The sequence below is a fragment of the Colias philodice genome, chromosome 12 (genome assembly GCF_061535455.1).
Source record: "Colias philodice isolate Cphi_HAF_F1 chromosome 12, ilColPhil1 Martin Lab GWU primary, whole genome shotgun sequence".
Taxonomy (NCBI): Eukaryota; Metazoa; Arthropoda; class Insecta; order Lepidoptera; family Pieridae; genus Colias; species Colias philodice.
In genome coordinates, this window is record NC_143097.1 from 174,111 (window position 1) to 189,830 (window position 15,720).

The following is a 15,720-nucleotide window of genomic DNA, read 5'->3' on the forward strand; positions in this document are numbered from 1 at the left end:
CGTGGATGGTCTCCATTTTGATTAACTCTGACAATGACATCTTATTAATATCTATTGGACCCAAATACGGCTAGGCCTATAATAATACGCAACGTGTGTTCGCGGTTCTACAGAACAACGTCTATGGATAAAACTGAAAAATTAAGATTATTTTTTTTTCTACGTATTTTTCCAGGATAAAAAGTATCCTATTTTACGCCCAGGATAATAAGGTATAATTATACCAAGTTTCATCGAAATCGAACCGTTAGTTTTCACGTGATGTCTTCACATACAGACAGACAGACAGACAGACAAAAAATTTTTTAATCACATATTTGGGTTTGGTATCGATCCAGTAACACTCCTGCTATTTATTTTTTCAATATTTTCAATGTACAGAATTGACCCTTCTACAGATTTATTATATGTATATAGATATTTTGGTATAAGCTGTTTCGTAGTAGTTTAACTTCAAATACCGCGACAGGATATATTTTTATATTAGATAATACCTATCCGAAGTTTAATCATAATCGATTCAGTCGCATTACCGTGGAGACAGACACACTTTCGCTAATAATATCTAGTCAAGATAGAACTAGATACATAAATATAAATAACTACAACCACTTTTACGACGTCAAACAAAACAAGTAAAGTAACCATAAATCTACAGTTATGGAACTTCCCGTATAGAAGGAACTTCTATTGAATTTTCCCAACAAATTCAGAAACAAAAAGCCGCAAGAAAAAACACTTTCGCACGCAAATATTTCATCTGATATCCCATAACGGTGCTTATCCGTTTCATGAACAGGAAATTTAGGAAATTACCGAAAATTGTACGCGACACGCGCGTGTATCGGAAAACGGCATGTATTAGTTGGTAATAAGGGGGATTGTCGTGTCACGGAATTGGCTTTCAATCGATCTGCGATGCTTTTCCTTGTGACGAAAATGTATGCGTAGGGTTGGCATTGTTGGGTTATTTTTTGTTTTCAGTGTGCTGTGTGAGTAGGTAATATAATAATTATGAAGGGACATGAAATATTAGAAATAAGGTTCCGATTAACATGGATTCTATTATTTCTAAAGATAATTAATTCACTATTTATTTGAAACACGCCGTTCGCCGAATATGGGACGGGCAAATATAATTATCTCGTATCTTTTATTGGCAAACCTAAATATATTTTTATGCATGTTTTATTTATGTAGTTATATCAAAGTGAAAATTAAGTATATAAAAGTATCAAAATATTCATCTGTTTTAAAAAGTTACACGATATTAAATTACCTATGAAATCTAGCCCCCAACCAGAAATCTAGAATACCTACGTATAAACATAGTTTAGTGTAAAACATAATATAGCAAGTGTTCGTATTTAGCATCCATATCTTCATACAACTAATTAATCGCCTATAAATTCTAAACTACTTCTAAGTGCATATAGAAACAATACAATAATATAAACGATTGCTGATTATGAAGTAGGTAATTACGAGATACAATGCACGATAACCCTGTATGAAGATATAATTATTTAAGATGAGTTTCCTTATAGCCCGGTACTTCACCAGACCATACTGCTCTGATTGCACTTTTGGTAATAACTTATAATATTATCTATTAACATGCCTACTTATTATATAAAGACTTAAAACTCAAGAACAGCTAAACGGATTTTAATGATTTTTGGATAAGTATTATCTGTGACCTATGTTTAGAATAATAACTCTCAAAAATTTAAAGAGATACGAAAATATCCCTACTCCATGATAGAGCCGTGCCGGTGTGAGTTAAGTGTTTTTAATGTTTATAACTATTAACTGGTTTGCTTTTTTTAATGAAAATATAAATCGATTCAGGCTTTTTTGAGATAAATAGTTATATCACCAGTAGTTTTTATTCTTGTTGCCGCAGATTTACGACAAATTCGAACAGCCGTTGCCAGCAGTATTGAATCAATAAGAAATACTAGCATTTCGAAAGTATAAGGTATTACTAGCATTTCGCTCGCTTCTTCGTTTAATCAAAGACACATTCTTATTTTTATTTATATTTTCATTTTCATAGTACCTATTTCACCCCTTTATTGTTTTGTTTTCGCGAAGCGAAACATATTTTATTCAAAATAAGGCACCCTAAGCGAATTAAAAGCTAGAAAATAACAAAAGTAACGAAAATGTAAGTTAATTACTACAAAAGCGAATTTGTGTATAAAGATTTAAGATATTTGCATGTGTGTGTGGTGTGGGTGTGAGCATATTTTTTGTAATTATTGTAAAGCTAATGTTTTTTTTTTTTTTTTTTTATGTATAAGTCGGCAAACGAGCTTGCGCGTCACCGTACAGAAAGCGATGATTGGCGCCGCCCATGAACAACCACAGACTCTGGAGTATTGTGGTTGCGTTGCCGGCCTTTGAGGGAGGAATACGCTCTCTTCTTGAAGTATTCTAAATTATAGACCTTGGGAAATGCCGAATTTGGAAGGTCGTTCCACAGAGGAGTTGTGCGCGGTAGGAAGTTCCTCCTAAAACGCACGGTGGAAGAACGCCAAGTATCGAGATGATGTGGGTGAAATTTGAGCTTGTGGCGTGCGCTTCGGTGGTGAAATTCGGCGGCTGGTATTGTACCGAACAGCTCTTCAGAGCATTCACCGTGGAAAATGCGGTAAAAAACGCAGAGAGATGCGACATCTCTACGGAGAGCCAAAGAGTCCAGCCGATCAGTAATACAAGGATCATCCACAAACCGTGTTGCACGTCGCTGGATTCGGTCAAAAGGAAGGAGCTGGTACTTGGGTGCACCGGCCCAGAGATAGGAACAGTATTCCATGTGCGGCCTGACCTGTGCCTTATAGAGTTGAAGGCGTTGGCCGGGTGTGAAATACTGTCCCGCTCTACAGAGCACACCAAGTTTTTGAGAGGCTAACTTAGCCTTGCCTTCCAGATGACAACGAAACTGGACATCACACGAAATGTCGACACCAAGTATACTAATACTAGCTGAGACTCTGGTAGGAATGCCCTGAAAGCATGGAGATATGATGAAGGGTGTTTTTTTTGTGGTAAACGCACAAACTTGTGTCTTTTTAGGGTTAAACTCAACGAGGTTGGCTTTTCCCCAATTCGAGATCTTCTCGAGAGAGTTCTCAATTTGAGACACAAGTTCGTTCCGGTGCTCAATTATAGTGGTATCCCGAGACATATTGCATCGGCCGGTATAAATGCTCCGCTCTGTGAGAAAACTGGTGACCCACTGACACAATTTCTCGGGAACCCCGTACGATGGAAGCTTTGAAAGGAGTGCCTTGTGCCAAACCCGATCAAAGGCTTTCGCTATGTCCAAACTTACCGCTAAAGCTTCACCCGTGCTTTCAATAGCGGTCGCCCATTTGTGTGTCAAGAGCGCTAGAAGATCACCAGCTGAGCGACCTTTACGGAAACCGTACTGGCAATCGCTAATCAGCTGGTGCTCCTCTAGGAACTCAAGAAGTTGGCGATTAATAATGGATCCCATTATTTTTGAAAGCAAGGAAGTGATAGCAATAGGTCTATAATTGGACGGATCAGAGCGATCGCCTTTTTTGGGAATGGGATGCACTAAAGCAGTTTTCCAGGAGCACGGGACAATGCTTGTAGAGTACGAGAATCGGAAGAGTCGCGTTAACACCGGAGTCAGCTCTGGAGCGCACATCCTTAGCATAATCGGTGGAATACCATCCGGACCGCATGACTTGTTCACGTTTAAAGAAAGTAGGGCTTTACGTACCGCTCTCTGCGTGAAACGGATTTCGGGCATAGAGCATTTAGAGTGCGGTATATGAGGTGGTGGATTACCCTAAAGCTAATGTTTAATAATAAAAATAATGTTTTTAATACCTTGATCATTTGATACCTTAAAAATGTCCGTTTAACCAAGCTAGCGGGTAAGCGTACGATGGTAGCACATACTAACACTACCCAATCGGCCCTGGGATCTTCTTACTCTAACATAAATATGTCTGTGTGTCCAAATACGAAGACATCCTTTGTTCACAGAATAATCATTTGTAATTCATGTTCAATAAGGTTCAAAATAAAACACCAAATATCAATACATATATTTATTAACAATATAACAATCTCAATAGTACAGCGGGAATGTCGCACTTCACTCATCACTATTTTTGACTCTATTTCAATAAATATAAAACACACTTTCAAATGCAATGTTATATTATATTTCGACTGTATGCAGTTACATTTTTTTAATTAATACTTGTTTTTCACTGTTTAGGAACTGTTTTAGAAATTATAAAAATGCAGGTTTTTTGTGCAACATTAGTTTCAATAAAATGGCACAACTGGACTAGTCTAAACTTCATAACAACAAACGTTCCTGTGAAATTTTATCACTAAAATATAATATGAGAAAAATAAGTTGCCATCATGAAAATAATTTATGAATAATATCAATAATAATATATTTGAAAAGCACAAAACCTTTAGAAGGTTAATCAGTTTTGACGACACAAAAAATTCACAATAATTAACAAAAAACAATATTTTAACAAAACTTTTAAATACGAATTCGTATTGAAACAACCACAACATTCCTTGTTACATTTTACGATTTTCTTTCAATGAGCAAAAATAATTAAATATATTATTAAATTTATCTGTTCCTACTAAAATAACATAAAACTCACAGCAATTGGTGCATGTTTTTAATTTTAAGCACATAATATTATAGTCTTTATTTTCGACAAATAATTAATTAAAAATTAATATCATATCACTATACCTGTTGGTATACTTTGTAAAATAACAATTAAAATAAACGCTGGCAAGGGGAATAAACCGAATTTTTGAATAATTACATACTTATCATGTACGTAATTCTATTAACTTAGTGTAATTATATAATTTTAAGAATAATAGGTGAAAATATGAAAATAATATTGGATTTTTTTCATAAAATGTTGATAAAAGAAACATTTATATACACATATAGGTATTATAAACTAATACCTAATTGTACAAATAAATTATCTAATTCACGTCATAACTCAAGGCACGAAGTCCTCCAAATTTATTAACCGTCTATCCCCCAGCGTCCTTATAACAAAAGAAAATTAAAAAAAAAATCACATTCCGCATTTCCATTTCCTAATTACGCGTGTTCCTTTGTGAATTTCTCGTGGAATTTCCGGAAGATGTCCAACATTTCCTGCAAGAGGTCCGTCTGCGGCAAGATGGTCGTGCGGAAATGGTACGTTCCGGGCTTTTGGCCGAAACCGGAGCCTGGCACTATGCAGATACCTGTAAAAAATAATTATTGTCAATTAAGTTACAATTTACTTCGTTCACTATAGAAATTAATATTTATATAGTTTTAAAAATGATTTGTATGAGGGTGAAAATTACAATTTTTCAAAGATGACAAAGGAATGATATTTTTTTAACAGTCAGTTCATTGTTAAAGAATTGCTTATTTAGATAAATTTGAATGAACTTTTCGATTTCCGTTAGCAAACAAATTTACTTGTAAGTACATTTAATAATTTCATAATCCATTGAAAACTTAATTTTATATCAATCCCGAAGTTACAAAGACCCTTCCAACCAACCGTGATCGCGTTTATTTTATTTATAGGCTTTATCATCACGCTACGACCAATAGAAGCGTATCTATGCGGGTAAAACCGCGGGACACCACTAGTTAACCATTATAATAACGCAATGTCATAATTATATAATATTATATACAAGATAATATTATCTCACCGGTTTGCTCGAGCAGTTTGAACGCGTAGTACACGTCGGGCGCTTTGCCCTCCTTCTTCGCGGCTTCGATCGCTTTCGGAGATAATTTGAATTGCGGGAACGCGTACATTGCTCCCTGCGAACAATTATATATTACTTAGAAAAAAATTATTGTCTGTAAAGTCGGTTTACTGACGATAGTTGAACGTGACAACGATTGTGCTTCTTTGTCGCTCGTTCCGCGCTCTCGCTCGCACTTCAAGCCTTACATGGAACGCCTCAGAGCGAGGTAACGCCGCATGAGTCATGTTTATTCGTGCGTGCAGCCGGCTCTATCGAATTATAAGACGTTGTCACGTCAAAAAATCTGATTATACAAAACCAAGAAATAGAAAAAATAATTAGAAACCTTTCTGGTTATAAACATAAAGCCAAAAAATTAAAAATAATTAATTAGAAACCTATGTGAAAAAAGATATAAAACAAAAAGAAAATTTTATCAGTGAAGCTTACACGCTCGTATTATCGAGCAAGCTATTTATTTTAAATTACTATTTACTTTAGACAATATGCAGTACAGTTAAAAAATCTTAAATAATTTAAAATTTATAAACTTATGCGTGTATGTGTGATCACACTGCATACGCGTGTAAATGCGTGTGTGCTTATGTATGCGAGACGTGTATGCGTATGTGTGAATTCGCGTGTCTATGAGTGTGTGAGAGTTTATTCGTGTTGTAAACTGAATATTTTCGTTTGTTTGTGCGTGAGTTACGACCCTGCCTTCATACGGAACTGCTGAATACGCCGTTCGCACGGGAATAGAATGTGGGTCCGATTTCCCTGAGTTAGCATCCAAGTTTACGTCTTTATAATTATTAAAATGTATAAATTCATTCTTTAACTCCGGTCTGCATCGTGCAGACATGGGTGTAAAAGTCTCATTTTAGCTATTAAATGTAGTTTTTAGTACATTTGAGTTTTCTTTTGGGGCCTTCGGCTGTGGGAAATGTAATTCGTGTGTATGTATCAGTGTGACTGATATCTCTTCGCGTATGTATGTATGTATGTGTGTCACTCACTTGCACAACATTACAGCTGAAGCCCTCCATAGCATTGAAGGTGTCTGCGATCATTTTGGCGCGTTTATTGAGAGACTGGAGCACATCTGTCTTTTCCTTGATCCAGAGATCGTACGAGGGTTCACCGGGTGCGGGCGGTTTGGCCTGCGAATTCAAATCAAATCAAATCAAATCATTTATTCATCATAAATACAATTAAATACATTTAATCATTATCTTAATTAATTAATCCTATAAAAAAAATTATACAAGGATATTATAATAGAACCTGTCGATTAAGATATGAACTAGATATGAACTATAATTGATAATGAAATTGATAAAGTGTTTGGTTTGACATTAGACATCGTTTTAATTATATTGCAACTGTAATTCAATCAGGTATTTTTTAATTGGTGAAAAATCCTGACGACAAATCGTACGGCACAACCAGATTTTCATCTTTTCGCTTTTTTTAAATATCAATACAGTGCATTAAATATGCATTACTTGTACTAAAAATTATAGAAATAATCTTTAACTGAGCTAATAGACGCATCTCTTTCACATTCAAAAAGTATTACAAGTAGCAACTTGCTTTTATATCACATCATAATGGAAAAAAAATGTGTGCGTGCGTGTACACACTTAAGAAGTGAAACTTCTTTATAACCTTATTTTTCAAAAAATAATTTACTATATGCAATTTTACAGAAATCCGTCGAATCATGCGTGGTAGGGACAAGAAAAAGATGGCGCGTAACGAAAAAATGTCACGCGTAACGAAAAAATGTTACACTAAATTTTTTTCCAACCCTGATAAAGAAGTTTCATCTCAATGATTTATTTATTCAAAAAATAACTTCAACTCACCACAGTATCAACAGCGGCCTGTCCCAGCGAACTCGGGCACAGCATAGCAGATATGGCCTTGTATAGATTAGCTTGAACTTGCGGGTCTAAATTGGCCAGCTCCATCCACCCGCCGCGGAGACCACACTCGCCCATGTAACCCTGCGCGGAGATATTATGTTTAATTAATAATAATAAATAATAAATAATAATAAATATTTCAGGACAATTTTCACACACGGCACAATCTGATCCCATACTAAGATTTCGCTTGTGTTATGGAATCCAGATGGCTGATAAACATACATATATAATTTAAGTACATACTTATATATAGATAATTATCATTATGTTTAAATACAAGCAAAAATATTAAAGACACACGCATACGCATGGTAAGGAATTAAGGGGCTGGTATTTATTTAAAAAAATATTGAAGTTGATGTTATAATGCATTACGATTACTCCGCTACTGAAAATACATACAAAATTAATTTTGAAATCAAACTGCATTGGCACATAATAAGGAAAACAGTGTTTTTAGATGACAATGAGACGTCGCTTTTCTTTAATTTAAGAATTAAGTATATTATTGATTGAATAGTGACTATTTACAATCGGCTACCTATGATCTTCATTTTCAATTTTTCTTAAATTTTAGATCCGTTTAGAGATATAAAAAGTTTTGAGGGACCGATGATAAAATAAAACTCAAAACTTACCTTACTGATAGACATGAAGGAGGCCAGTTCTATCTTATTGAAAGGCTCGCCCATCTCTGACATCACCTGAAAACATACAAAAAATAACGCTTAAAAAATAATATTTGTATTTTCTGTAACTTGTACTTTGAAAAAATAACTATGAGAAAATAAAACAAAAATAGTATCATCTTGTCCACTATGAGATTACAAATTAAAAATCACATCTAAAGATCACAATTTAAATGAATTAAAGTCCATAGATCCTATTTTTATTAAGCGTTTAAAAAGATTGCACGCCATCTCTTACAAGTTTGTTGAACCAATAAAAATAAGTAAGTACAGTCACGAGCAATAATATATGCCTAGGGGGCGATGTGCAAAAATATCTGTCACTAGAACTAATTCAATAATATCTGTCTGCCCGTATACAGCAAAAATATCTGACATTAGTAGGCAGCATAATAAAGTGGCATCAAAATTATGTGACGAAAATGTTACAGCAAATAATTGTGACAACCTCTCGAAGCATAAATATGTGACGTCACCTAGGAGGCAATAATATCTGACACAATTTCATATTTCTATATTTTGCATAGATTCCTCACAAAAAGCATAAATATGTGACATCAACTAGGAAGCAATAATATCTGACACAATTTCATATTTCTATATTTTGCATAGATTCCTCACAAAAAGCATAAATATGTGACATCAACTAGGAAGCAATAATATCTGACACAATTTCATATTTCTATATTTTGCATAGATTCCTCACAAAAAGCATAAATATGTGACATCAACTAGGAAGCAATAATATCTGACACAATTTCATATTTCTATATTTTGCATAGATTCCTCACAAAAAGCATAAATATGTGACATCAACTAGGAAGCAATAATATCTGACACAATTTCATATTTCTATATTTTGCATAGATTCCTCACAAAAAGCATAAATATGTGACATCAACTAGGAAGCAATAATATCTGACACAATTTCATATTTCTATATTTTGCATAGATTCCTCACAAAAAGCATAAATATGTGACATCAACTAGGAAGCAATAATATCTGACACAATTTCATATTTCTATATTTTGCATAGATTCCTCACAAAAAGCATAAATATGTGACATCAACTAGGAAGCAATAATATCTGACACAATTTCATATTTCTATATTTTGCATAGATTCCTCACAAAAAGCATAAATATGTGACATCAACTAGGAAGCAATAATATCTGACACAATTTCATATTTCTGTATTTTGCATCGATTCCTCACACAAAGCATAAATATGTGACATCAACTAGGAAGCAATAATATCTGACACAATTTCATATTTATATATTTTGCATCGATTCCTCACAAAAAGCATAAATATGTGACATCAACTAGGAAGCAATAATATCTGACACAATTTCATATTTCTGTATTTTGCATCGATTCCTCACACAAAGCATAAATATGTGACATCAACTAGGAAGCAATAATATCTGACACAATTTCATATTTATATATTTTGCATCGATTCCTCACAAAAAGCATAAATATGTGACATCAACTAGGAAGCAATAATATCTGACACAATAGGCATGACGACAGTATCCATAAATGATCGTATTAGTGTTTTCAAGGGAAAATGTATAATAGATAAATTACATATAGTGACTTAGAAATCTTAAAAACATTAAGATTAATGAGATTATCAATAAAATAAAACATTGAAATACTGCAGTTGGCCATTTTGACTAAAACACGCGTGACGTCACGCTTAGGTAAACAACTCACGTCAGATGTTTTTTGTTGTTATGAATATGTTGAGAATACGCATTTTTATTTATTTTCTATTGTTTCACGTATGCTTTATCGACTCAGAACAGAAATATAATTGCGAATTCACGAATACATGGTTCGGGGTTCTCTGCGCCAACTTTATACAATCATTTCTTATTATTTTCTCGCTTAAAATAATTACTAACACATTTTTGAGCATTATTTTTATGTGGATTCACACTGCAATACTGCACACCACTTATAAACTTTGAAATTCGTTTCTCTAACACATATTAAATAAATATTTTTTTAATTTTCTTCGCAATGCGTACAAATAATTACGTATTTACCAAAATGTGACGTCACGCCTACGCCATGACACCTGCGAGCTGTTTTGGCACAGTTAATAAATATTTTTTGGAAAATGGCTTTTATCTTCGTTAAATTTAAGTATATTACCGAAATATAGGGTTTTTCTTGTATAGTAAACGTATACACACATTATGGAAGAGGATTTCAAAATCTTTCGTCATGCCTATTTCATATTTCTATATTTTGCATCGATTCCTCACACAAAGCATAAATATGTGACGAAACAAGGCAAGTCAAAAATTGTTATCTAAAGTAATTGCTGGACACCGATCGGATATTGAAAGGCTCAACATTGAAATCCAAAATGTAGCAAGTAACTTAAAGAATTTTATGTTAGAAACAGATTGGCAACTGTGCTTGAACATCTTAGATAATCGTGCACATAGTAAATTCAAATACTGCACGGATAAACAAAAGCAAAAATTTGAAAGATTACTGGCCAAGAAGAATAACTCAATGTCATCTGAGTATCCAAACGTCACTGAATGTCAACCTCAAGTGACAGCAGTTGTCAATCTGTCAAAACAAATTCTTGATAACAAAACTATTGAGGTACTGAATAGAGGTTTAAATTTTGCCCCTGCGCCGCAAAAAATACCTTGCGAAGAAATAATAAGTCATGTGGAGGAAACTTTATTCAAAAACAACATTCTTAAAGAAGACGCAGAGGCGATTCGGCAAGACATATCTTGTGTACTACGCACTTGCAAACCGCCGAAACCTAACATCTCTCGCTCTGAGTCTATCGCTTTAAAACACCTGCGAAAGAATGAAGATATAATAGTACTCCGTGCTGACAAAGGAAACGCAACGGTTATAATGGATACGTCAGATTACAACAACAAAATGTCGGAAATACTGTCGGACGAAAACACCTACAAAAAAGTCGACAAGGACCCAACAAACAAGGTAATGAAACAAACAACTGACCTTATAAACAAACACAAAACGACATTAAATCTTGACACTAAGTATCTTATTCCATCTTGCGTGAAACCTCCTAAGATGTATGGCTTACCTAAAATACACAAAACTAATACTCCATTAAGACCTATTGTGAGTCAAATTGATACACCCACTCAAAAACTATCACAACACATGTCTAGGGTGCTCGCTCCCCTCAGAGGTAACACCAGTGCTTATGTTAAGGACTCATACCATTTTGTTGAGATATTAAAAGATCTAAATATCGCAAACAATGAAACCATGGTTAGCTTTGATGTGCAGTCTCTTTTTACTAATCTCCCAGTGACTGATTGCATCAATATTGTTAAGAAAAGGTTAGGGGAACACAATATGCCATTAGAATATGCAGAGATCTTAGAACATTGCCTTACATCTGGCTATTTATTGTGGAATGGTGAATTTTACATGCAGGTTGATGGGGTGGCCATGGGCTCTCCAGTATCACCCGTTGTCGCTGATATTTTTATGGAAGACTTCGAGGAGAGAGCCTTGGCCACAGCACCAGTCAAACCGAGACTTTACAAACGCTATGTAGATGACACCTTCACAATACTCCCTACTGAACATATACCTGCATTTTTAGATCATCTTAACTCCATACACAAAAACATCCAATTTACTATGGAGTTAGAAACTAACAACCGTCTAGCCTGTCTTGACATTTTAATTATGAGGGGACGGGATGGCATGCTCAACCATACAGTGTATAGGAAAGCCACTCATACTGATAGGTACCTCAATGGTGAATCTCACCACCATCCTTGCCAACTAGCTTCTGTCGGTAAATCTTTGTTTCAGAGAGCCCGCCACCTCTGTGATGCTGCCCACCTCAGCGGGGAACTGCAGCATGTCAAGCGAGTACTACGTAACAACAAGCTGCAGGCGCCTCCACAGCATCACAGGAGTCGAACGAAGCCACACACAGTTGAAAGACAACCGGCCTACCTACCATATGTGAAGGGAGTTACTGACAGAATTGGACGAATCCTAAGACGAGCTTCAATTAAAACTATATATAAGCCGCACAAGAAGATAAACCAATTCTTGAGACCGATTAAAAGTAATATTCCTCTACAAGAAGCAGGCGTGTACAAGTTAGACTGTGACTGTGGACTCTCATACATCGGCCAAACAAAAAGAAGCATTGCCAACCGACTGAAGGAGCACATTGCGGATATCAAGCATCGGCGTCACAAGAAGTCTGCGGTATGTGAACACACACTGGACAACAACCACTTCATAAGATTCGACCAACCACAAATCCTTGCCAGAGAAAATAATTTTTTTCCAAGACTGGTGCGCGAGGCTATTGAAATTAAAAAACACCCAAATTTCAATAGAGAAGATGGTTTGAAACTTTCTAACACCTGGGATCCTGTTATTAAGAATTTAAAACCCCATGTCAAACATACCAAAAGACTAGAAGACACGATCAGCCAATACTGCCAACATCCGGAAAAATACTCCACATACCAACTACGGAGGAATAGGTGGAGGTAGTTTACAAACAGCAATTTTTGAATGACCGTCAAGACGTATAACATCTCAGTCTCCCCGTGACCACGCTCGCTGTAAAGTGTTCGAAACGTCGGGAAAATAATAGAATGAATAAATCGCGTTTAAAATCCGTTAAAAAGTCTTTAATTTCTAAATGTATAATACTCGCGTAAAATCAAACATCAGAAAATACTATGTAGACCAGTACGGACTGGAAAATGCTAACAAAATTCGCCGTTTAGAAGAACTGAAGACAAAGCGCTCGAGGTTTTTGACATCCCTGAATTTCATGAAGCAATGTCGAGAACATAATATCATCCCAGTTTGTTGTCGAATAGCACCAAAAAAGGACATAGCTGGAAGCGCAAGTATTCTAAACAAGGCAAGTCAAAAATTGTTATCTAAAGTAATTGCTGGACACCGATCGGATATTGAAAGGCTCAACATTGAAATCCAAAATGTAGCAAGTAACTTAAAGAATTTTATGTTAGAAACAGATTGGCAACTGTGCTTGAACATCTTAGATAATCGTGCACATAGTAAATTCAAATACTGCACGGATAAACAAAAGCAAAAATTTGAAAGATTACTGGCCAAGAAGAATAACTCAATGTCATCTGAGTATCCAAACGTCACTGAATGTCAACCTCAAGTGACAGCAGTTGTCAATCTGTCAAAACAAATTCTTGATAACAAAACTATTGAGGTACTGAATAGAGGTTTAAATTTTGCCCCTGCGCCGCAAAAAATACCTTGCGAAGAAATAATAAGTCATGTGGAGGAAACTTTATTCAAAAACAACATTCTTAAAGAAGACGCAGAGGCGATTCGGCAAGACATATCTTGTGTACTACGCACTTGCAAACCGCCGAAACCTAACATCTCTCGCTCTGAGTCTATCGCTTTAAAACACCTGCGAAAGAATGAAGATATAATAGTACTCCGTGCTGACAAAGGAAACGCAACGGTTATAATGGATACGTCAGATTACAACAACAAAATGTCGGAAATACTGTCGGACGAAAACACCTACAAAAAAGTCGACAAGGACCCAACAAACAAGGTAATGAAACAAACAACTGACCTTATAAACAAACACAAAACGACATTAAATCTTGACACTAAGTATCTTATTCCATCTTGCGTGAAACCTCCTAAGATGTATGGCTTACCTAAAATACACAAAACTAATACTCCATTAAGACCTATTGTGAGTCAAATTGATACACCCACTCAAAAACTATCACAACACATGTCTAGGGTGCTCGCTCCCCTCAGAGGTAACACCAGTGCTTATGTTAAGGACTCATACCATTTTGTTGAGATATTAAAAGATCTAAATATCGCAAACAATGAAACCATGGTTAGCTTTGATGTGCAGTCTCTTTTTACTAATCTCCCAGTGACTGATTGCATCAATATTGTTAAGAAAAGGTTAGGGGAACACAATATGCCATTAGAATATGCAGAGATCTTAGAACATTGCCTTACATCTGGCTATTTATTGTGGAATGGTGAATTTTACATGCAGGTTGATGGGGTGGCCATGGGCTCTCCAGTATCACCCGTTGTCGCTGATATTTTTATGGAAGACTTCGAGGAGAGAGCCTTGGCCACAGCACCAGTCAAACCGAGACTTTACAAACGCTATGTAGATGACACCTTCACAATACTCCCTACTGAACATATACCTGCATTTTTAGATCATCTTAACTCCATACACAAAAACATCCAATTTACTATGGAGTTAGAAACTAACAACCGTCTAGCCTTTCTTGACATTTTAATTATGAGGGGACGGGATGGCATGCTCAACCATACAGTGTATAGGAAAGCCACTCATACTGATAGGTACCTCAATGGTGAATCTCACCACCATCCTTGCCAACTAGCTTCTGTCGGTAAATCTTTGTTTCAGAGAGCCCGCCACCTCTGTGATGCTGCCCACCTCAGCGGGGAACTGCAGCATGTCAAGCGAGTACTACGTAACAACAAGCTGCAGGCGCCTCCACAGCATCACAGGAGTCGAACGAAGCCACACACAGTTGAAAGACAACCGGCCTACCTACCATATGTGAAGGGAGTTACTGACAGAATTGGACGAATCCTAAGACGAGCTTCAATTAAAACTATATATAAGCCGCACAAGAAGATAAACCAATTCTTGAGACCGATTAAAAGTAATATTCCTCTACAAGAAGCAGGCGTGTACAAGTTAGACTGTGACTGTGGACTCTCATACATCGGCCAAACAAAAAGAAGCATTGCCAACCGACTGAAGGAGCACATTGCGGATATCAAGCATCGGCGTCACAAGAAGTCTGCGGTATGTGAACACACACTGGACAACAACCACTTCATAAGATTCGACCAACCACAAATCCTTGCCAGAGAAAATAATTTTTTTCCAAGACTGGTGCGCGAGGCTATTGAAATTAAAAAACACCCAAATTTCAATAGAGAAGATGGTTTGAAACTTTCTAACACCTGGGATCCTGTTATTAAGAATTTAAAACCCCATGTCAAACATACCAAAAGACTAGAAGACACGATCAGCCAATACTGCCAACATCCGGAAAAATACTCCACATACCAACTACGGAGGAATAGGTGGAGGTAGTTTACAAACAGCAATTTTTGAATGACCGTCAAGACGTATAACATCTCAGTCTCCCCGTGACCACGCTCGCTGTAAAGTGTTCGAAACGTCGGGAAAATAATAGAATGAATAAATCGCGTTTAAAATCCGTTAAAAAGT

General features: G+C 35.8%; 3 protein-coding genes across 5 annotated transcripts in view; 2 read left to right on the forward strand and 1 right to left on the reverse strand.

Moving 5' to 3' along the window:
- Positions 1–4,076: 4,076 nt before the first annotated feature.
- The window catches only part of LOC149483706 (alanine aminotransferase 1), a 31,645-nt gene continuing 20,001 nt past the window's right edge, over positions 4,077–15,720 (reverse strand). For both annotated transcript variants that reach the window (XM_089701263.1, XM_089701264.1), the window contains exons 8-12: positions 8,369–8,434; positions 7,668–7,808; positions 6,816–6,959; positions 5,755–5,869; positions 4,077–5,289 (exon numbers count right to left, since the gene is read on the reverse strand). In XM_089701263.1, the coding sequence (XP_089557389.1) occupies positions 5,141–5,289; positions 5,755–5,869; positions 6,816–6,959; positions 7,668–7,808; positions 8,369–8,434 (615 nt within the window). In that variant the 3' untranslated portion in view covers positions 4,077–5,140. The remainder of the gene's footprint in view (positions 5,290–5,754; positions 5,870–6,815; positions 6,960–7,667; positions 7,809–8,368; positions 8,435–15,720) is intronic.
- Positions 10,727–13,101, forward strand: LOC149483707 (uncharacterized). Its single transcript, XM_089701262.1, has 2 exons — positions 10,727–11,408; positions 12,264–13,101. The coding sequence occupies exons 1-2, from the start codon at positions 10,830–10,832 to the stop codon at positions 12,963–12,965; spliced, it is 1,281 nt and encodes a 426-aa protein (XP_089557388.1). The 5' UTR covers positions 10,727–10,829; the 3' UTR covers positions 12,966–13,101.
- LOC149483708 (uncharacterized) lies at positions 13,117–15,718 on the forward strand. 2 transcript variants are annotated; one of them, XM_089701259.1, is made up of 2 exons: positions 13,117–14,025; positions 14,881–15,718. In XM_089701259.1, the coding sequence occupies exons 1-2, from the start codon at positions 13,117–13,119 to the stop codon at positions 15,580–15,582; spliced, it is 1,611 nt and encodes a 536-aa protein (XP_089557385.1). In that variant the 3' UTR covers positions 15,583–15,718. The 2 variants fall into 2 exon arrangements, with proteins under 2 accessions (XP_089557385.1, XP_089557384.1); XM_089701258.1 differs by having other exon boundaries at positions 13,117–15,718.

Bases quoted from the DNA above. Each gene is read 5' to 3' on its own strand.
- LOC149483708 (XM_089701258.1), top strand. From the start codon at position 13,117: ATGTATAATACTCGCGTAAAATCAAACATCAGAAAATACTATGTAGAC.
- LOC149483707 (XM_089701262.1), top strand. From the start codon at position 10,830: ATGTTAGAAACAGATTGGCAACTGTGCTTGAACATCTTAGATAATCGT. The intron at 11,409-12,263 runs GTAATGAAACAA...TCTTTGTTTCAG, and splicing joins ACAAGGACCCAACAAACAAG to AGAGCCCGCCACCTCTGTGA.